A 24,366-nucleotide genomic window follows, 5' to 3' on the forward strand; every position below is an offset into this window, starting at 1 on the left:
CATTTCATGTATTATACCTTATATAATATTAAAGACAAATTACTTTCCTAATATTTATATATTTAGGTATTATATTATTAGTTTTTAAACTAATTTAAGTTAACAAGAAAAATTATTTTTGCTACTTTAAAATAGCACCATATTTTTGGTAAACATTTCTATTTTACAATTTATTAAATAATTTAGTGTTAAAAAAAAATTTAAAACCAATTGATTTGTTTTTGATAGTGAATGCAAGAAAATAGTGTTAATAAAATGTGTAATTTATAACTGAGATTAATAATTTTATACTATCAAACAAGGTTACTGGTTTAGTATGATTTGAGCAGTGAAATGTAATTTAATAATATTTCTTCTATTGTAGAAGGGTTATGAAACCTTAATAAAAATGAATTCAATTTAACAGTTCTAATTGTAGTCTATAGTATTTTTTCCAAAATAATAAGTTTTCAATCAATATTTTTTTTTTTACAAAATATTTTAATTAAAATAGTATCATATATTCATATTATAAGAACTAATTTTGATGAACGCAAATAGTGCATAATGGTTAATTTTATATGCATTAATTTAAAAGGGCAATTATTAAACTAATCCCTAGTAGTGTGACGGATTGATTTTGATAAGGGTGTTGCAAATACAAAAATTTACTTGCACTTATTATTTTTTTTAACTAGTTGCTAATTATTTTATATTAAGTACTTATAAGTACAATCTTAATAAGAAATTTTAAATTAAAACAATTTAATATAAGCACATATTATCTTAATTTTAAAAGATTAAAAGTTATTACTTACAATATGAATTTTTAAAAATTAAATATTAATTTAAAATTGTATTGCATTTCTTATATTAGGTATGTTTAGTTTAGTGCATAATTGTATTTTAACTTTTTATCTTTATAAATAAACTTAAAATATTCAATAGATAACATTAAAAATATATACCAAAAATTGCATACACTTAATAATTAGTTGTATAATAACTAACATTAATTATTACATAGTTACTAAACTTATAACTTTTATTAAATTAGTAATTACCATTTGCCATATAATTGTGTAATAATAAGCATAAATTGAATATTTACATTAAAAAAATATATATTATATAAATAAAAATTAAAAAAAAAAAATGTTTTTATTCTTTTATTATGTTAAATAAAACTAGTTAGTACGACTTTAAAAATTAATTTATTCATACTATGAAACACCATTAATAATTGTTAATTTAGTTAATTTACATTAATTACCCTTTTGGTTCAAATGTAATATTTTTCTTTACAACATTTAAATTATATGATATTTTACACATATTGTTGTAAATTAACATTGAAAAAGTTATTGCCTTCCTCGTGCAGCTTCTTCAAGTGCACGAACTTTCATTTCTCGCTCTCTTTGTTGCTGTTGCCTGAAATATTACAAAGTATAACTATTATTGAATACAATTGATACTGTTTGAAAAAGTCTGATCTATAAATCAATTATCTATACAAATACAATAAATGTATTTTTAAGAATTAATACATTTCTAATTTAAAAATCACTTTGCAATAAAATTTTTTAGTTATGTAACCCAACCATATTATAATTTGTATAATTTTAGTAACATTTTATCTGAAAACTGGTCACCACCCAGGGTCATATTATAAGGTTTAGGTTTGTACGTCGGTTTTTATGATATATAAACTATTGAAGTTATACCATTACACCTACTAATTTGAGTACCAAGCGTGTACATCAAATTCTTTCTTTTATTTAGAAGTATAATAATAGTAAATTTGATTTGTTCGTTAATGATTAATCTTAAACCAATACATCTAATCAGAACCGATTTTAATAAGCCCAATAATTCTTAATTTTAGAATGCAGTAAATAAAAAACCCTATCACATTAATATTATTAAACCTCGAGAGCAAAGGAAAAACATGTTTGTTTGATTATGTTTTAGAGTAATATAATTTAAATATGTATATATGAAGTTCATTTACATTATATAACCTACAACACATTTAGACATACCTAATAAATTCTTCATGAGCCATTAAAGCTGGATGTGGAAAACGTTCACGTTCCATCATCATTTGTCTTTGAAAATGTTCATGTGCGACCTGTTAAATTTTTTTTATATAAAACAATAGAACATACAAACATAAGTTCAACTAATTTTGAACAGTTTTATTCTCATAAAGCAAAAGTTATTAAATGGTCTTACTTGATCTGGAAATGGTCTAACTTGATCTGGGAACGGTCTTACTTGATCTGCAAATGGCCGGGCTAATACATCACTTGGATGATGAAGTCCTAATGTAGGATCACGCCCAGGTAAAAGGTTCGGACGAGGGTAACCGCCAGAAGCTGAAATTGATTTTAATTAAATTTTTATTAACAAACTGATGTGTGCAATAAACAGTAGAAATATTCAAATCTTCACAAACCTAATAAAAACTTTTTATTGTGGTGTACTAAAATCAAAAATTTTAATTGTCGAATACTTTTATATACAAACATGATAGTATAATTATAATATTATATAATAATAGTACTATTTTTATCAAGACATAATATATGTAAATTTAATATTTATACATGTAAAATAAAATTTTAAATAAGTCGTAACCAAATGTGTTGTCAATGTCTTACAGACGCATAACACACCAAAATGTACATTCAGTTGTTCTATTTTTGTGCTGCAAACATAAATAATAAAGATAATAAAATTGAACTATTATCCAACTTTAATTGGTGTTCTCTTCTAGGATTTTTACAATATTTTAAGTTATGAGTAAAATATTAAATTTAAAATTACTCATAACAAGCCTCAGCATTTAAATATTGTAAAAAACCAACAAGAATTCAAGGATAATGTTCTTACCTAATCAGTTCAATCTTAAATTAAAGATAACAACACAAAATCAGAACTACCAAGTATACATTTACTGTCTTCAATTTGTAAGGCGAGATAAAAAAAATGAAGATATAATGTAGGTATTATTGATAGAAAAGAATTAATACTTGTTTTATGATTTTTCTTGAGATCATTTTGCATCAAGACTAAACAATTTAATAGGAAATACAAAAGCACAAATATTTTTCTTAAGGGAATTCCACCCAGTAATTTTCAACCAGTTTTTTGCCAGACATACTAATTATTGATCTAATGAAGCTATTAAAATAATTCTGAAAATATATTAGAATTTGTCATCAAGTCTACTTTAAATCGACTTTCCCACATTTTTGATACGGTCCCCCAAATTTGTAAAAACGTTATATTAAAATAGAATAATTAAAAATTAATGTATTACAATTTTTGGAGAAGTTGAAATCAAAAAATCAAAAATATGGGAAATTCGATTTCAAGTAGAATCCCAATCTGTTTTTAAAATTCTTATTGCTTCATTAGATCAATTGGTATGTTTGGCAAAGAACCCATCAAAAATCCTATATCACATGTGTGTTAGATAATGACAGAAAATCACGATATTGAATCCGCTTAAAATTTCAAAATACTTACTAATTAAGTGGGTGAAAAAATATTTACTTAAATGTTTATTAGTATTTATGTACACGGGTAATGTTATAATAATGTAAAAAGTATTCTTTTTTATTTTACCTGTATCGCTCTATTATATATAAATTATAATATTAGGGAGTTTATTTGATATTTTTATTTTACAATCATGGTAATATTTTTTTAAACAATTAAAGTTATGAATTAAGAGTTACAATTAACACAATTTGGTTTAACTTTATAGAAAATGTCTTGTTAGATTTAGAACAAAAATAATTTATCAAGTAGTACTTTCATGATTCATGGTATCTATAAATAGTACAAGTATAAATAAAATGTTACTCACAACCAAGTGGGTAAACTGAAGGTGAAGAAGCAGAAGCTGAGCTATCAGCAGCTGCCGCTGCGGCAGCAGCAGCAGCTGCTTGCTGTCCTGGATGTAAATGTAGATGAGTATGAGAATGTGCATGTGTATGTGCATGGTATTCAGGTGAAATTCCAGCCAACTGCAATCTGACCATAGGATCTGTTGCTAAAGCTAGACGATTTGCTTCTTCAGCAGATGAGCCAGGAGGACCACCACCAGAATTATTTTGGTTTGAATTTACATTAGGCCCACCACCTATAAATTTTAATTATTTACAATTAAATTAATATTTTAACAAGTTTGGAGTTGATTATTAATTTTACCGAGTCTGTCCATACGCTCTCTATCTAATGGATTCATGTTACTAGGAGTACTAGGCTGACTAGGAGCTCCAGGTGAAGTATACAAACCGAATGGATGTATACCAGGTGTTCCCCCATAGCGACGTTGAAGTTCAATCCAATGTGGGTCAATTCTGGGTGGACCAGATGATCCAGACTTTAAAAATTCATCCTTAAGTCTATCACTCAATTCTTTTTCACGAAGTTCTCTTAACTCTCTTTCACGCTTTTCACGTTCCATTTGTTCATATTCAAATCTAAAAATAATGGGTACTAATGAACTGAACTTGTAAATTTAATCTTTGTTTAACTTACCTGTCACGTGGATACATATTAAATTGATAATGTAACATTGGATCAATGCAATGTGGTGGCAAACCTAATCCTGGTGCTGAACGGTTTAATGAAACTGGTGAAAAACCAGCATGTGGTCGTGCATATTCACTAAATTGTAAATAAAATGAATAACTTTAATGACTATCTACTTAACGACAAAACTTAATTTTTAAGAACAGAAATTATAAATAGAAAATAAGGTATAAAGTAGTAAAGTAAATATAGTATAAAATATTTACCTTAACTGTCGTAATGCAGGAGTGTCTGGATACATTGGGGCATTTGCTGGTGCACCTCTGTGTTGATAACTATTAACCCTATCATAAGGTGATTGTAGTGCTTCAATGCTACTTCGAGAAGGTGGTTTAGTTATCTGTTCATTAGGAGCTTGCATATGTTTGTCATTGTTTGAATTTTTCCTCTAAAAATATTTTTATTATATTTAAGTTTTAAAAAAACATATATTATAGAAATAATTACTGAATGAGATTTATCTCGTTCATCACGTTCCTTCTCAGCTTGTCGCCTAGTTCGTTCTTCACGCTTTCTACTGAGTTTGGACTCAGGAACTGGTTTAAATGTTAAATCAGTACGGCAACAAGAATTATAATCACCTCTATTCCAATGCCTCAAAAATCTAAATTAAAACATTTAATATTATTAAGTATTATAAGTCAAAAGAAAAACTAATAAGTATAAATAATTTTTTACATTGCACTTTGACTACGATGACATTCACTGTCTTCAATTTTAGGTTCAGGAGATGGTCCATGTGGTACATGCAAGTTTGGACTCGGTGAACTCTCTTCTTCGTTATTACCATCATCAGTACTTTGACTCATCATTTGATCTGGTTTTATCATTTCCATTCCAGGAGGCATTCCTGTTGCTAACTCCATAGCTCCCATATAACCTGTTATCATAAATAATAATTTGAAAACTTCTATTAAATATCACCCAGTCAAAAAGTTAATAAATTCAAATGTCATTTAATGTCACTATTATAATTTTTATTGCGTCGGAGTTTCATTTAAAAAAGTTTTTCATTGTTTTCAAGTATAATTTATTCAGTTTGAAATTTAAATAAAATTAAACAATCTTTTAATTATATTCATTATAGAAAGATACACCTGTATCAATTTATTTTAAATTCTTACCATGTATTGCTGTATGAGCTCTCAGAGCTTCCAAAGATAATGGTGTGTGATGTGGTATGCCTTTAATAGCACTAGGTTGAGGAGGTAAACTTCGACTTGATCCTAAATATCATTTTTTTAAATATAGAAATATAGCAAAGAAAAATAATACTAATAATAATAATAATTTACCATGTACAGATGATGATGCATGTTGATGATGATGAGTATGCTGATGCTGATGTATATGACTACCATTTCCTGTATTCCCAGCACCACCATGAGTAGATAATGATGAAGATGTAGTGTGCGATAGAGTTGCTGATATATGACTTGAACCTGATTGAGGACTGTTTCCTCTTTTTAACTTGTGTTGTACCAATTGAGAAGAAGAAGTGGTTGAATGGGATAAAGTATGTTTATCCGTAGAACTTGAAAGATGTTGAACTGATGTTGAGCTGGAATGATGAGTAATTTCTTCATCTATACGGCTGCTGGTACTAACTGAATGATGATGATGAGCTGTCATTGTTGTCGTTTCATCAGGACCACGCTTACTTGGTGGAGGAATAGGATAAGGTGCATATGGAAACCCATATGGTGGATATCCTGCATACGCAGGGTGAGCATGAGGATGATAAGGATTATGGAGAACTGCATGTGCAGCTGCAGCAGCAGCAAACAATGAATGTGGGTGTAATAAAGGATGGTGTGGATGCATAGCAGCAAAATGATGATGGGGTGGGACTCCACCAGCAGGAGATATTCGACTTAATTGTGACATTTGTTGTGAAGGATGCATTACGGGTTGAGGAATAGACGACGGTGGAGCAAATAATGGCGCAGATGAGGTTTGTGTATGTGTCTTGACTTGCAATGGAGATTTTAGTTCTGGTTCCTTTTTAATAGTTTCAACTGACATATTTGCTAAATCTGTATTAACACTAATGGCAGAGCTTGTTGCTTGTAATGGTTGTGAAACTGCACCAGGACCATTATAACCTGGAACTTTGACTTCTTTTAAAGACTGTAATGGATCTGATATTTCTTGTTTTATTTTTAAATTTTGAGGTTCCAATTGTGTTTCATACACCGGAATATGTATTTTATCTGAAATTTGATTATTGTTATATGGATAAAATGGAGTGGTAAAAGATTGTGTCACAGGTGTAGGAACAGAAGGCACATTCAATGTTGATTTATCTCCGATTCTCTCTTGATCATTAAATGAGTTTTGAAAATTAGGTACAAGTATTTGAGATTGGTTAGGAGTTGGTGGTTTTATTGCTTCTGAACGTCTTGGTGAATATGAAGTTAAAGCAATTGGTGAAGTCATGCATTCTTCTTGAATAGGTTGTTCAACTTGAGATTGAGAAATCTCATCTGATGTAGTTGTGGTAGTTGTTAGTTCTTCTTTAACTTCAACATCGGTATCTGAAGGTGTCACATTTTCAGTGCCAAACTGAGAATTCGGTAATGAGTATGTTGATGCTTTTTCTACCGATTCTTTTTCAATTTCATCAGTTGAATTTATGGACAGTTGAGATTCTTCTGGTACGTCAACGTTCATAGGCTCATCATTAGTTTCATTTTTAATTGACATATTTTCACTACTATTATTATCAGCTGAAATCACCATCATATCGTCAGGTTGAGATTCAGTATTTTGTTCTTGAATAGGTTCCTCTTTAGGAATAACAACAGGGGTAAATTCAGATTCAGGTTGTGTTTCTGTCTGCATAATTTCAGATACTTCCGTTTCTTGATTTATAGATTCACTTGATGCTACAGTAGCAATTTGAGCTTCATCATCATTACCAGAATATCCATCAGAACTAGTGCTTTCAGAATTATTTGATTCGCGTTTCAATGGACTTTCTTCTTCGCCATCAGTATCTAAGGATCGTTTTTTTGGCGTATCACTTAAATTTCCCTAAAAGTATATAATATTCAAATGAATAAATAATGTACATGGGCACATGATAATGGCGTGTAACATAGGGTGATCCTAGTGTTCTCAGACAACAACTTAAATATGAATGTGTGGGATATTGATAGAAGGAAAATAGGTAGGTATAACAATATTATGAAGAGTAGGTCACCAATTTTTTTTTTATACTTAGCATTGGCACATGTTTTTTATACAATCATAACTTTAATTTTCAATTTATTAAAAACAAATTAAGAAATTAATTCTACATACCTTAGATTTAGATTTATCAGCTGAAGGAGATGCCACTGACATTTCTTTTTTTTCATTATCTTGACTGATTTCTGGTGTATTTGCTCTGCTACGTTTAGATCTACTTTGTATGCTTTTAGTAGGCTAAACATAAGTCACTCGTTAAAAATTAATTATTTTGAGATGTATTTGAGTTAGTTTTTTATAATAATCAATTAAAATATACCGTTTCTTTTGATTTATTGCGAGTACGCATTCTACTTGGCGATTCAGCAGTAACAGTAACATCAGAAGTAGTCGGGCTAGGACACTCAGCAGGTGATTGAGGTGTAGGTGGTAATTCACCATATTTTTTATTATAACTTCTACATTCAAAACACAACAAATTTCCTTGTTTAGGTCCAATGGCTGCATTTTGCCAATCTCTAGTACCTACAACATTGAGAAACAAAAAATTAAAAATAATAATAATTACAAATATGTTATTTAAACTTACTTGTGGCAAAACAATGATGGCATCGAAATAGTGTAGTATTATCTCTAGAGTCTGAATCATCTTCAGTATTACCACCATCATCTTCACTTACACCAGAACTTCCATCACCTATACAAGAAATGATCAATAGAATAATTAAATTAAATGTTTTTAAACATTCAATGGTTAGTTACTAACCAGGTTCTTTTGAAATTGGAGAAGGGCGAGAACCTGTACCTAGAAAAAAAGGTAATTATTTAAATAGTAAAAATAATTTTAACTAAAACAAATAAGAATAAAATAATAATGCCTTAAATTGTTAATTATCTAATAAAATTAAAACATATATATATAAGTAACTATATAAATATGACTTTTATAGGATTTATTATTATTAATTAATTATAATTTTTTTAAGACTAATAATAATAAATAAATTACTAGTTTCATCCTTTTGAGCACTTGATGGCCTAGTAGCTCTAGTAGTTCTGATTCTCCTTAATGATCCCTGTCGTCTTCTTCTGTGTGGCCTATTATTGTTTGCACCTGGTGTTTTTTTTCCATAAATAATAATACTCAACTAATTCCGGCTAAAATAAAATTGTTCTATGTTACAGTTATTTTAGAAAACCCTTATTATAATAATTACAGTATCTTTGTGGGGTAGTAAATCTTTTCTGATTCTATGGAAATTTTTCCCATATTGCCTTAATCCTTTTACAAATTTTTTCTATAACATTAACAATAAGTAATTAAAACATATCTGATATGACTCTAAACAATTTGTACTACCGTTTCCTCTTCAGACCATTTTTTATCAATTCCTTTAGGCATCGGACACTTAACTAGGGCCTGTAATGCTTTTCCTGGATCATAACCAGAATCATGTAGCTAAAAATTATTTCAATATAAAAAAAAAAGTAAAGTTTTTTAACTTTATAATTCTATTATAATATTCTAATATTTTATATTAGTTTTCTATTTACTTACAATATGAAAAGCATTGATTGTTGTATCATCGCGTGATGCGGCAATACAACCTTCATCCGCTGATCCCCCATCACACATACCAGCATATGCAGCCATGGAACGAGCTGCACGTAAATAAACTAATAAATCACGATCCCTCACTGTGCCTGATACCCAACGAGCTTCTTCTCTATCTTCTCCAACTATTCCATTCAAATTGTTAACAGCAGTTCGAAAATCCGGTAATCTAGCCTATGATTGAATAATTTAATTTTACTGTTTATAATATTGCATAAATAAAAATGTAAATTATAAGTTACCTGATGAGATGGCCCAACTCTAATCTCCCCTTGGGTCGAACCCATTGTTCATTCGGGGTTCTTTGTGGTACTCACTTCTTAATCATTTTAGTTAGTTTTTCTTCTGTTACATATAGATTTAATCTATAAAATTAAAGATCTGCACCTGGCAATATAATAAAAAATTAAGTTAATATATTGTAATATATAAGAACTGTTGTTATAGTTAAATAAGACTATTTATACAGGAAGATAGGCACCTATTTTAAATGTGCATGAATGTGTTTGAAAAACCTGATACAAATGAAGATTGATAAAACTAATGCTTTAAGTTATTGTAATGTTACAATTATCTAACTTATTGAATTACAGTTGAAGTATTCAATTTAAGTGTTACTAATAATAAATCGAAAATATCTCCTCAATTAAGCTATGCTACTTAAGAGTATATTCTTAACATTACTTTAGGCTAAGATATTAATATCAATATTAGTTAATAAGATATTTAAAACAATAGGCGACTCATAACTTTAAAAAATGCCACTTTTATAGTTTTATTCAAGTAATTAAAGTAACTTTGAATGACTATAAAAATGTACAGTTAAAATTAATTAGAGTGGATAGACAGGTATAGGTACCCGTTTTTTTAATATTTTATAGATATATAGATACACACATAAAAATAAATAAAACAGTAAAAAACTCAGGCAAACTTATCTACTATTTGAGTACAATGATTTTCTTGTTATTTTAAAAATTAGAAATGATATTAATAAGTATTTAAATGACAAGTTTAAAACCTAAATATATAATAATTGTGTATAGGTTATGTAAATAATATCATATAATATATTATATTAATCTAAGGACCAATTGAAAAAGTTTAAATACACTTATTACATACACGGATATACATAAATAATGTAGTATTATACTTGTATTATACTATATCTATATAATAGAAACTGTCAGATTAGATTGTTAAACATGTCGATTAAATTTTTTTTTTATTAATTCCCGAGAAAATTGGTAAATAGGTTTAATCAAAAATTGTAAGTATGTCTTAAATTATCAAAATCACAGAATAAACAATGTTAGAAAAAACCAGAAAAATAAACACAAATATAAATTTAATATAAGTACCTATTTAAAACTCTGTTAATGCTAATATAATATTTCTTTTGGTTTAATCAGGGGCTGGCTGTATGAATATCGGGGCTATGTGCGAAATGTTTTTGCGGAGCCTACTGGAGTCCTGGGGCTTTAGAGAAACAGTAAGATATCAATCTGATTAATTAAATGACTTCAATATGAACCATGGATCCGATAATTTATTTTTGCAACAGATCGCGGTGCCATTCAATGCACGAGACTCTGTGCCACTTCACGGCTCGAACCGCTATAAGTCTGCCCTGGGTTTAATGCTTACATTAAATTTGATAATAGGTAGGTACATAATGAGAAACAATGTTTATGTTCTAAACTATATTTGAAAATAATGGTTTTTATGTGAAAAATAACAAAACAACAATGAGTCAATATGGCATAATTTATATTTTATGTTTTGGGTTCCTCTATTTTCTGATCTATTTTTTGATGGTGTTATGAAGTACTATTTAATTTTAAATACTTAAACTTATTCAGTTTAAAAGCTTACCTAAAGCCAATAATTAAAAGAAATTTAAAAGAAAAATTGATACAATAAATACATTATTGATGATAAATTTAAGTTACTTACCTACTAAAAAGAGTATAAATAAATAAGGTAATTTAAGTAAGGTGGAAATTTCATATCTTATAACGATTATAAAACACTTTAGAGGATAAATCTATGCACCCAAACTTTTATTGTTGCTATTTTTAAAGCAAATTTACAAATAAGGTACCTACCATAAAGATTATTTTTGTATACAAATCCTATTAAATATTTCTATCAATTTATAAATAAGAATTTAAGCATATTATTAATTGAAACATTTTTGTTTAAATTTGTTTCTCAGCCTGCCAGGTTTATAATTAAATTAATTAGCTTTTATTATTCAATCTAGTATAGAAATTAGGTATAAAAAATAATAAAATACTAATAAATAAAACTATTCTTTTATTTGATAAGTATAGAACTTAACCCAACCAGGAGGATAAAATTTTGTTTTATTAGAAAATAGTATTAGGTACAATTTTGATTTCAATCCATACAAATTATTTATTACATTTAGATTTAGACGGTAATGTATTAAGTACCTCTTGTAGATGATAGGTACTGTATTATTTTTTTTGAATATCATTGGATGATTGGACTGATGTTGAAATTAAAGCTAACTTAGGGTTGCCAATGGTCAATGTGTTATAAAAAATAATATAATTGAGGTAATGGGTAACCCCTGAGTAACCTCAGCCCAATACTTCATAATAATTTATGAACATAATATGCTTAGTAATAATGGTAATGTGTAAAAGAAAATGCTTGTGTAGATTTTTAAATATTACTTATTTTATCAATCAAGCTTTTTATTCATCTATGTACGACTATAACAGGTGGCCTAATAAAAATTATATATTTCAAGTTACTAATACAAATTATTTTGAAGTTACAAAATATCCAGGGTATTTCTAGTCTAAAAATATCTTATTTTGTATTAGTTAAATATTGGCATATTGGCATATAAGTAAATTACATATTAAATTAAAATTAAGTTATTTTAAACTTACTGTTTAAAACATTGTTTTTAATTGTTTAAAACTCGAACAATTTATTTTGTTTAAAATAAAAAATAAAGTTTTTTTTGCCTTTTTAGATATGAAAAAATACATCAACTTTGGGTATACCTACAACATATAATGCGTATAATAAACCTATATAAGAGTCTTATTAATACCTATTACTATTGTTAACAGTTAACTATTAAAAATGTATTCAAAATAGTAGTTGACTCCATACCCCCCCCTACTCCCCACAAACATGCTTGTTTACAGGGACTACGGAGTAGGCATCTACTTATGTAAACTATAATGTATTACCTATAGCTATAGTTATGCATAGCTGAAATAAAAATAAATAAATTACCTATATCCAGTGCCGGCTTAAGCGGAAATAGTGCACTAGGAAAAATACAATTTTGCCACCCCTAAAAAATAATATTATTACTTTTTTGAAAATGCCGTCCCCCTTAGTAGGTTAAGATAGGTTAGGCAGGTGCTTAGCTCGCCTATACCTTGAGTCGAATGGCCCTGCCTATAACGTCATTTATAAAAATCAAGTTTATATTATTTTTGCTACCTACAAGAAATCAGTAAAGGATTAAATATATTTTCAAGGTATTTTCCTCTAATAAATCAAAATGTTCTTATCAAAGTTAATTGTACAGATTTAATACTTCAGACATTAATTATCTGATAATTGAAGTAGATAATCTAATACCTATCGTCTTCCAAAGATTTATTATAAATTGAGTTATTGATGTATAATAATTAATGTTCCTAATAAATTATCTATAAGACTATCTACTGATTTGTATTTGAAGTTTAATTTAAATTAATAATTTTGTGACGCATTAGCAACTAACTTTAAATCGACCATGCCAATGGTTCCCATCATGAATGGAGCACAATTAATACTACGTCTAATTTTATATAATGAGTTTCAATATACATACAAACTTTCAACAAAATATATTCAAAGATTTGAGAGGGATTTTGATTCCATCAATGTTGTTATCAACACGGAAATCGACGCAATTGGAAAATCTAACAGGAAATTCTGTCGGGATGAGTGAACAAAATACGTACTCGAAACTACAGTCAAGTTTTACGACGTCTAGGTCGATTGGTTTTTACAAGCCGAAAATCCAAAAATGAATTCTTCGATCGCTGTAATGACGAGAGCACCCCCCGAAACGAACGATCCTGTTTCCCCCCCAAAACGGAATTGAATTCCATAGATTGTGGAAACGAGTTTGACATTCACATAGTCCGTACTAGCCCGTTCGTTCCCGGTCGTCAAACGAACCTTACGACAATCACAATAAAACAGTAATAATAATTAATGACATACCCAATCGAGCTGTCATTGTTCTGGACGGGACGACGGTGCCCCGGGTAGACGACGCGCACTGAGATGACATTATTAATTATTATTACTATTATTTATTTATAAGTATTAAACACTGTAGACAGAGTCTAATCGGACCCGTCGGATGGCGATGGTCGGAGCACAAGTATGACAATATTATCGTGGTACTAAACAACTAAAATACTAAGCAAAATACGAATTATACAATTTTTAAAAGGTTTTCGACTACCTAGTACCTATAGGAAATCTAGTGTGAAAAAAAATAATAATAAAAATAATAATAATAATATTAATCACTTAGACGCCATTTTAAATTAAAAACAGACGGTGCCGGATCACCGGGGAAAAACTATCGGGCGTGGTGCGCGGACAGAGCGTCACTGTACAATTTTCCCGTATCACGGAAATAATAATTATGATTATTATTATCGAATACTGATAAGCAGTGATAACTGATTAAATTCAAACATATGATCAGACGTCCAGTAATCAAATATTGTTCCACGTAGCCTGTCTGTTAATTTTTATGTAACCGAAGCCGAACCCCCCATTATTCCGTATAATATTATACATTAAAACTAATTAATTGACACGATTGCTAAACCAGATTGTGGATTATATTTCAAATAGCCCGGAGTCGAACATTGAAACATTCTGTTTTAGTTCGACCGTTTAGATAGACGCTCACTTCGGTTTCTCGCGTATCGAACGTCGGCCTAACTTGATAGTATTATACATATTTTATAACTCTTTAAAGTAATTTAAAACTATTTTATTTTATTTTTTTGTGAACGTTCGACGACAATGGCGAAAATCAGTGCCGGACCCGTTGTTGACATTTTGGGTGATGAGATGACCCGCATCATCTGGGATTTGATCAAGGAAAAACTCATCCTACCATTCTTGGACATTGAGCTCCATGTTTATGACTTGGGCATGGAAAACCGAGACTTAACCAATGATCAAGTGACATTAGACTGTGCCGAAGCCGTGAAAAAATATAATGTCGGGATCAAATGCGCCACGATTACGCCTGACGAAAAGCGAGTCGAAGAATTCAAGCTGAAGAAAATGTGGAAGAGCCCCAATGGCACCATCAGAAACGTTCTTGGAGGTACAGTGTTCAGAGAAGCCATTATATGCAAGAACATTCCTAGGCTGGTTACTGGATGGGAAAAACCTATTATAATCGGAAGACATGCTCATGCTGATCAATATAAGGCTACAGACTTCATCGTTCCTGGAGCTGGCAAACTTACATTGACATGGACCTCTAATGACGGTTAGTTTATATTTATGTACTTTTTTTTTTTTAATAAATTTAATTTATTTAAATTACAAGTAAATTTTTTTTTGTATCCAGGTAAAGATAAAATTGATGAAGTCATCAATGATTTCAAAGGTGCAGGAGTAGCATTAGGAATGTTTAACACAGATGCATCTATTACTGATTTTGCGCATTCTTCATTCAAGTTTGCTTTATCAAGGGAACTTCCATTATATTTGAGTACTAAAAACACTATCTTAAAAAAATATGATGGTCGTTTCAAAGACATTTTCCAGGAAATTTATGATTCACAATACAAACCATTGTATGAAGCCAAAGGTATTTGGTATGAACATAGGTTAATTGACGACATGGTGGCCTATGCCATGAAGTCTGAAGGAGGATTTGTATGGGCGTGTAAAAATTATGATGGTGATGTTCAATCAGATTCTATTGCTCAGGGTTATGGTTCATTGGGTTTAATGACATCTGTATTGATTTGCCCTGATGGTAAAACTGTTGAATCAGAAGCCGCACATGGCACTGTCACGAGACATTATCGTATGCATCAACAAGGTAAAGAAACATCTACTAATCCAATTGCATCCATTTTTGCGTGGACAAGAGGATTGTTGCATAGAGCAAAATTGGATAACAATCAACAATTGGAAGACTTTGCCAACAAATTGGAGGAAGTTTGCATTGAAACAATGGAAGCTGGATTCATGACTAAAGATTTGGCCATATGCATTAAAGGAATGAACGGAGTTCAAAGATCTGATTATCTGAATACATTTGAATTTTTGGACAAATTGGCTGAAAATTTGAAACTTAAATTAAAACTCGCATGCAAATAGTAATTATTGAAAATATTTAAGCTTGAATTTTTGGCTATGTTTTATTCTATTTATACGTAATAATAATCGTTTATTTATTCTTTTTTTTTTTATTTTTAAGATTTTGGTTTCTTCATTGTGCCATAGTTAGATAGAACAATTTCATATTATATTTCTTCTGATTGGTGGTAGTTATTAATTTTTACATCATTAGTCCAAATAAAATTAGGTGTAGGTGCATATTTTGGAACTACTTCAATTTAACGAGACTGATGATAAATTTTATCAAAAAACATAAATATATTTCTTACAACAAACATTATATACCGTGTTGTCATTATTACTAAAAATAAAATTTGCATGTTACATTATCTTAAAATTATACTATTTTATTATTTTATTAAAATTCATAAACGTCAGAAGAGTGTGTTTTATTTATGATTATAGTGTATCTTTGATTACTAATCATACCTACAAATGTGTTACAAATACCTTGAAATTAAATGCAAACACAATGGTAAAGGAATAATAAATTGTGTGTATTAGTCATTAATATTTTCCTGATTTTCACAAAAATAAACATTTTCATGTGAGTTGTTTTATAACATAATTTTAATCAGACAATATAATAACCAACTCTGGATCAGCCTTAAGCTTAAACTGTGATAACCATTCTTCCTGAATATAATATATTCATTACAGCAGTTAAAAACATTATTTCTTTTCCTTATAGTTAATTGATTAAGTATTACACAATCGCTGACATAATCATAATTTTTTTTCATGACACGTAGTCACTCATTTATTTAGTTAGGCACTTATATCAAAGTATGGGTGGAACCTTAATCAATAAAGTTGCATAATAATGATAAATTACTATAAATATAATAGGTACAATTATATTATTATATTATTGATCGATCCATTCTACTCACTATGCTTATACTTTCAGTCAATGTTTATACTTTCAATATTTATGACACAAGTATAATTTCAAGTAGACCGTACTTTATTGAATGCACATTGCAATTAAGTACCTACTACACCGGTGTTGCCCAAACTTTTTTTTTCGGTGGGCTACATTAGTAAAAAATTGCCTTTGTCTGGGGCACCAATAATATAAATTTAATATTTCATTACTATATTGTACATACTTTGTCTTTTCATATTACTATATGACGTACCTAAGCCTATACACCTTTTATACAATCCTATATAATATCTTGTTTTTTTTTTAACACAATAACCTGTGGTCTGGCTATGGATTGGGCATCGCCGTGCTATAAAGTTGATTAAAATTGATTTGATTGATTTGACGTCACATTGCCCAAAGAATAATTGTACTACAACTTATTGAGTAAAATATACCAACAAAAGTTTTTGACAGAATAAAACAGGTTGAAAAAATGATTTGAACAAACATCATTATAATTTATTGTTTGCATCTTTTGATTCAAGATAATAATATATTTATTATTTTATGAGACAATTGAGTATGTTTATTACCTATAAAAAAATACTTATTTACTTGCATAATTGCATAATATAATACCTAGGTATTTCCGTACTGGTAGTATTGACTATTTAACTACAAGGGCATCTACTATTTACAGTTTTTATGATATAGGTACCTACCTATATGAATTGTTCAATGATTTACAATATTTATTTTTTTCTGATCATATATAACTATGCCCTATTTTATTTATATCTTCATACCACATTACCACATAATAAACCTACCTACCAATAATTTATGTAAAAATATTTGGAATTAAAATTTAACGACTGGAATACATTATCTTTATTGAATCAGCTTTCAAATAATATGCAAATTCATATAAAATGCATACCTCTGAGCTCTGAGTTTCTAATATTGAACTTGTATGCGGCTATATTTTGTATTTTCATACCTATACTTAATAGTTCATACTTGATAGATGTATAAGTTGTTCAGAAAATATTCTAAAAAAATTCTTTACACGCACACCAATACCTTTGGGTTTTGGTTATCATTTGGTTACTTTTGTGATGATCATCAGTACCCCCGACACCCACAAAAAAAAAATAATGTTGGTTTATATCATAAAAACCTCTCAGTCCACCCAATGTGATCAGTAATCCATAAAATGTAAGTACCTATATGTATAAATGCATGCATACATTAAAATAAATAATTACATATTATTAATATATAAAGTTTTTAAATTTACTTTTCGAGTAGATTTATAGAATAATCTGAGTAGACATAAAATACTCAAAATTACAAACTTCAAAAGGATATAACCCTGGAACTAAGTACGAACTACAAATTCTGATTGAACCGTTGTACTTAACTCTTTGAAATATGTAAATACCCGAAAAAAATTTTTACGGGCGGAGCCTTAGTAATAGGGTACCGCTTTACCATACAGAACCCTAAAAATAACATAAAGTATCTACATCCGAATAAATTAATATATATATATATCATATATTTATTTTTATTAGCCTGAAATAATCCATTATGTTTATGTAGGTGTAGTTAGGTATACTTAAATACTGATACTTATACGTTATAAATTAGTAATTACTTGCCTACCTATAATATTACCTATATAAATAGCATAATAGGTACCTATTCTTATAATTATAGTTCATACATATAAATTATCTATGTACCTAACATACTAACATAGATAATTACTTAAGTAGTACAGTATATGGAATGTAATAGACGATATTATATTATAGTCCTTTCAAATCAGTATAAAATATTTATCTATAATGATTAAGTACCTAAACTATCTATATCTGCAGGAATTATTATATTTATGACTTTATGAGGGATCGATTATATTAATATATGAAATACTAATACTAGCAAACAAGTCTAGACGTCTAGCTTATAATAATATATTGCAACCATATAAACAATTAAAATTTAAAGAATATTAGAATTATTAGATGGTAGGTAGGTACGTAAAAAAAACTTTGTCCTATAAAATGGATATCGCGCTATTGCCCCCCCCCCCCTCCCCCTTCATAATCAACACTGTTTAAAATAGTTATAGAAATATCACTGTAACCTGTTACGTATATAATATATATTATATATACATACCTTCGTACAATGTTCATATACAACTCATAAGTAACTACATAACTATATTATACACTACAGATGATAATATGTGCATATCATAAACTATTTCAAGCAGAAGGTTCATGGTGTGGGTAGGTATATTATAATTTATAATGATATTGCTGCTACGGTTTATTTAATAGGTTAATAACAAGTTGAGAGGTTATCAACAATTTAAATAACTAAATAGGTACATATAAAGTTAATACTTATAGTTGTTCAAAGGTTATCAAAATATTAATGATTTAATATTTTAATACACATAATATCAAAATGTCAATAACATATAATATCATGTTTCTGATTTTTTAATTTTTTTTTTAATGAGCTTTTGCCTATAAGAATTACGGCTCAGCAACTACATATTTACGTTATATAATTAGAAGGACACAAGGTACACACATATGTGATATACCTACATGATATATACTATGATAGCATGATGGTTACAACTCCTAATTAAATTTAGATAGCAGATTATTATACCTGCCTACCTATACTGTAGTCTTTAGTAGGTCCTACCTATAGATTATTAATTATATAATGAAATAATTAATTAATTAAAATAAATAAAGTAAGAACAAAATATTTAGATAGGTAGGTAAGTAAGTACCTATAGTTCATGGTTATAACTTATAATATTAACAGATTGCGAATGTGGATATTTGGTATTTTGTTCTTTGGTAGTTTAGTGTGTATGCCTTGGGTAGACATATAAAATCATAGAGCATAAGAAGTAAAAATAGATAAGTTAGTGCTTAGGCGTATGGCAAGAATGATGTGCATTTAATTACTTTTTTATAAATGTAGATAGAATTAGGTAGTTAGCTAATGATAGAATTTAATAAGTACTGAATTGAATTGTAATTATATATTAATAGATAGAATTATTATTTATTAAGATATGGAGACGACTCAGACAAATGCATGGTAATAATAATATGGTATTGGCGGTAATTTCTTTAGTCTCTTCTGAAAAATCATAATGTAATATTATGTGATTCATAATACATTAATACAAATGAGTTAGCTGTAACTTGTAGATACCACAGTAGCAACAAGTCGACGAGGTACCCCTCCATAAACCGACTCTCCATAATATTAACATTGATTATAAATGATCAAACTATTATAGTCGTAAATTATAATTAACGATAATAAGTTGGTAGATACTAACTACCTATTAAATTATTAACTACTTGAGTAGGTAACCTACTATAATTTTAAGTAGATACAAGCGTAGAGCGTATTGGCATCTGGTAGGTATATAACTTCAAATTCAGTAGTCAATTAATCATACTATTTAACTATATAAGTACATATAGTTTAGTTCTTAAAATCGAAATATAGGTATGCTCAAAAATACTTGAGCACACTTATCTAATGACTGCAGTATGAGTAGTATGACACACATTATATTAATACAAAAAAAGTAGATACCTGCTTGGCTGCTTATATAATGTAGGTACCATATATCTATGTGACTGTAGATTGTGCCTATAATAGTTTTAGAAATATTTTAGACGAGATAAAATATAAAATAAATCTTTTTATGCCAGAGCATACCAATCATCATTATAACCACAGACGGACGAAGTGACGTTTATATAATTCTTTAATTTAAAAATATCCGGAGGTTCTGTTAATCAACGGTCTCCTCTTCACGTTATTCATGTTTGTATATTTTTGTATGTTATCCTTATTACTTATTGTTTTTTATTGTAAACAGATTGAATATATTTAAATAAATAAAAAAATTTAAACATATACATGTAGGAAGGTATTTATAAAATATTATGAAAATTTATTTTTTTATTTTTTTGTGCGGTTGTTATTTGTTTGTGTAATTTTGTTATGCAATCTACATTTGAAATTTTTGGATTTTTTTTTAGTTTATAATCTATTATAATGTTGATAAAAAAAATGTTGGCTCCGTTAGAAAGCTTAACAATTTATTACAAGGTTCCTCATAAGTCATATCTAAGTAGGTACCTAATTCATAATGAAACGAAAAAATTTAAAAAAAAATTATTCACTGCGGGTGGAAATCGGTGGGAGACGCTTGAGAGCTGGGGGACTAATAATTGACAATTGTCAACTTCTTTGTTATATATAATATGCGAAGTGCTGACTGTCTATTCACACAGAATCGTTTTTCGTTCAACAATGATTTATCATTAAACTCAAATTGAATACATATAGATGATAGATACACATACACTATACAATAATACTTACTCAACGAGGAGGCACAGTCTACACATATATACAGCTAAATTATACCTATACTAATACGGTACCTACATCACTACATATTATTTTGGTTATCTATATGAAAAATATTTGAATGACAAACATCAGCATGGTCATACTAAAATAATTGACTGATGCCAACAATTTGACCAGCCTATACGAAAGACTGGAGTGGGTCAAATGTCTGTGGCCTCTGCTTACTACTTGCCAACGGGCGACGAGCTCCCTCGCGTGTAAGTGTACCTATAACTGATTTAGAATATTATGATATCCTGGCACACTTATAAGCGCACAATAAACATGTACCTATATAGCTATATAGTGTGTATAGGTAATAATTAATATGTCTACGGCCTTGAAGTCCAATTAAAAATTAAATTATTTATTATTATTTATTCTACCTATACAATCGGTATATAATGGATACAGTTGGACGTATTATTATGTTATATAGACACTTGTTATTGTTATACAGTGTGTCCCGCGAAGAAGTGACCGACCGGCGTCATATATATGACCTTAAGTTAAAAAACCCCCTTTAAAGGGTGGGTCTAACTTTTTAATTATTGTTTGTTACGGGCAATTAAAGTTTTTTAACAAAACCAAACTTACCGCTGCACATTTGCTGATGTATCTTCAAAACTTTTCAACTTTTTATCGTATTTTTTTTATTTCAAAGCTTTTTTAATGTGATATCAACTAACATACACAATCAAACAAGAAATGTTTTTTTATTACATTTATTTTATTTAAAAAAAATTGGCAAAAATCAGCATTAAAAAATCACGTTTAACTCCAAATAATGCCGTATTTCTACAATTTTTATTAATTTTTTTTTTATTAATCAACCCGCGGAAACTTAGGCCATCGGGTGGTTTTTAACTGTGGGGGAGGGTACTGTAGATTTTGTAAACACGTGTGTTTTAGTTTGGCAGAATTTTCGAGTGGGCATCCGTATAGGTATCTTTCACACCCGGGCGGGGGATGGCGGCCTCTTACTCCAGACACCGTGACTTCCCGAAGATAAGTGCCGCCCGAGACAGAGGTTCGAACCGGGGATGGTGCGCGTCGCAACCGACGCAGTCCACTCGGGCACTCCGTCCCCCTTTTATTTTATTATTCTGCAGAATAATACCTAGAATACCTAAACATTTTGTTTTCCTAAATTTTACATTTTTACCTCTTTGTAAGTATGTAAATGAGTTTGTTGTCCATTAATATTATTGTCCATTGACGATAATTACAATCACGAAAGTCGTGTCACGTTTAGCAGCGGTATCACTCAGAAATTATGGAAGATATGAAAACAAAATTTAGTATTCTAGGTCTTGTCCTGTAGAATAATAAAATAAAAATATAAAAAAAGGTGGGCAAGTGGATGTCACTCTGCTGTACAGTAGGTTACAATTAGGTCACTGAAATGTATGGTATTGAATTTGAATTCAATGATTTAATATCATTGTGTACAGTACCGGATCTTGAACCCTGAGGGCCCTAGTGCAAGAGAAAATTTAGGGGCCTCCTTGAATAACAATTTACAGTATTATACCATTATATTTTTACTACAAATCAAATTGCATTATAAATTTATAACCATATTTTAACATATAGGTGGTAATATAATATTTAAGAGTAAACTTAAATAATAAATTATTTATTTAACATAATTATTATATAAATATCTAAGATATTCTATTATAAGAAATATCTTTTCTCGATTTTGCTTTGGCAAAATATTGTCAATTATTTTCTCAACATTTAGACTTTAGTTCGTTCTTTTTCTATATCTGAAATTGCTATACTAGATAAACGCACTCGTCCACATGCGTTTCTTAAGTAATTTTTTATTAGTTTTAGTTTGAAAAATGATTATTCTGCTCTTGCCACAGTGATTGCTGGCATTATAAGAAAAATGATGCAAGCTCCTAAAACGTCTGGAAAACCACGTATGTATACTCAATAAATCGTTATTTATACTAAAGCTATGCCTACCCAAATATTTTACTATCTTTAGTTTTCATCTTTTATAACTGTTTTTTTAAGTTAACATTTGTCGTGGAAAGTCCGAATTAATAACATCATCAATTATTTATATATTATATATATTGAACCAACATCGTATGATGCTTTGATACCAAATTTTATTTTCATTTGAAAATCATTTCAATGGGTCGGCGCAGTACCTACCTATAGTGTTACGAAAAACAATGTAGTGTTCATACAACAACAATAACAAAAACTATAGTTATTATTATATTGTTTTGAATTCTGAGCCGAGCGATGAGTGAACTGATATTAATATAATAATATTGTGTGCGTGTTTTTTTAAACTAATTTTTCTTCTTTTATCAAATTTTGGGGCAGAAAAAATGTCACCACACACAGTAAACTTATACTCTCATGTGGCCAATACCTTCAATGTATTTCATTGAGATTTGGTACGTAACAAAACAATTGTTGGTTAATATTCTTTGTGGGTCCCCGCACGTGAACACGATCTTGTTCTGTGGGGCCATTATTCTGTTGAAATAAATAAAATCGTACTATACGAAAAATAAGGAACGACATTTTACTGTTTATAGAAGAAATAATTTTATTACATAATCTCATGAATGAAAGAAAATAAATGCTTAGTGCTTTAAAATTTTGAACGCCGAAAAATGAAATATATTATGTAATACAAAAAAAAGTAGCAAAAAACAATAAATAATAATTTAAATGAAAAAAAAAGGCATCGGACAAGACGAGGCGATGTGGGGGGTACGTGATGGCGAGTTGGTGGTGCTGATGATGTTGGTAACTGGTATATGGACACTGGTCACCTCTACAACGTTCTCACGGGCTGTCCTGCGGGGCGGACGAGAGTCGCGGGCGCGTTTGCTCGAGACGCTAAGACGGCCATGGCAGCGGGCGAACCCCGGCCACGACGGCTGCGAGACCGACGACGGTTGGCGACGAGAGGCTAGTGCGCGATGTCGTGCGCTGCTTGACGGTTCTGCAGGTGCTGAAGACGGCTGTTGTGCCGGCGACTACGGTGACCGGCAAAGCTCGGAGCGAGCTAGCGACGAAGACTACAATCACTGTGCAGCTGCGGAATCGGCGGCATTGCGGCTCGGTCGGCGCGGGATCGGACCACTGGGCGAAAAGGGGAGAGAATTTGCGGACAGCATCGCAACGCGCCGCTGTCCTGATACTCTCCGTG

At 29.6% G+C, this 24,366-nt stretch overlaps 2 protein-coding genes across 2 annotated transcripts; one reads left to right on the forward strand and one right to left on the reverse strand.

Moving 5' to 3' along the window:
- Window positions 1-8: 8 nt before the first annotated feature.
- Window positions 9-14,007, reverse strand: LOC132941524 (arginine-glutamic acid dipeptide repeats protein-like). The gene is given in 23 exon segments (XM_061009619.1): window positions 9-1,410; window positions 2,022-2,110; window positions 2,215-2,357; window positions 3,857-4,132; window positions 4,201-4,475; window positions 4,534-4,662; window positions 4,794-4,975; window positions 5,035-5,191; window positions 5,266-5,467; window positions 5,712-5,813; window positions 5,883-7,623; window positions 7,894-8,016; window positions 8,099-8,304; window positions 8,369-8,476; window positions 8,546-8,584; window positions 8,789-8,906; window positions 8,908-8,937; window positions 8,997-9,077; window positions 9,140-9,238; window positions 9,338-9,568; window positions 9,637-9,781; window positions 12,680-12,740; window positions 13,667-14,007. Coding segments are annotated over 21 exon segments (4,446 nt in total). The 5' UTR covers window positions 9,682-9,781; window positions 12,680-12,740; window positions 13,667-14,007; the 3' UTR covers window positions 9-1,340.
- Window positions 14,008-14,177: 170 nt separating this feature from the next.
- On the forward strand, window positions 14,178-16,209 carry LOC132941526 (isocitrate dehydrogenase [NADP] cytoplasmic). The gene is made up of 2 exons (XM_061009621.1): window positions 14,178-14,966; window positions 15,048-16,209. The coding sequence occupies exons 1-2, from the start codon at window positions 14,489-14,491 to the stop codon at window positions 15,806-15,808; spliced, it is 1,239 nt and encodes a 412-aa protein (XP_060865604.1). The 5' UTR covers window positions 14,178-14,488; the 3' UTR covers window positions 15,809-16,209.
- Window positions 16,210-24,366: the final 8,157 nt, after the last annotated feature.

The sequence above is a fragment of the Metopolophium dirhodum genome, chromosome 3, assembly GCF_019925205.1.
Source record: "Metopolophium dirhodum isolate CAU chromosome 3, ASM1992520v1, whole genome shotgun sequence".
Taxonomy (NCBI): domain Eukaryota; kingdom Metazoa; phylum Arthropoda; class Insecta; order Hemiptera; family Aphididae; genus Metopolophium; species Metopolophium dirhodum.

Coding starts and splice junctions, on each gene's coding strand:
- LOC132941526 (XM_061009621.1), top strand. CDS start 14,489: ATGGCGAAAATCAGTGCCGGACCCGTTGTTGACATTTTGGGTGATGAG. Junction 14,967..15,047: donor GACATGGACCTCTAATGACG/GTTAGTTTATAT, acceptor TTTTGTATCCAG/GTAAAGATAAAATTGATGAA.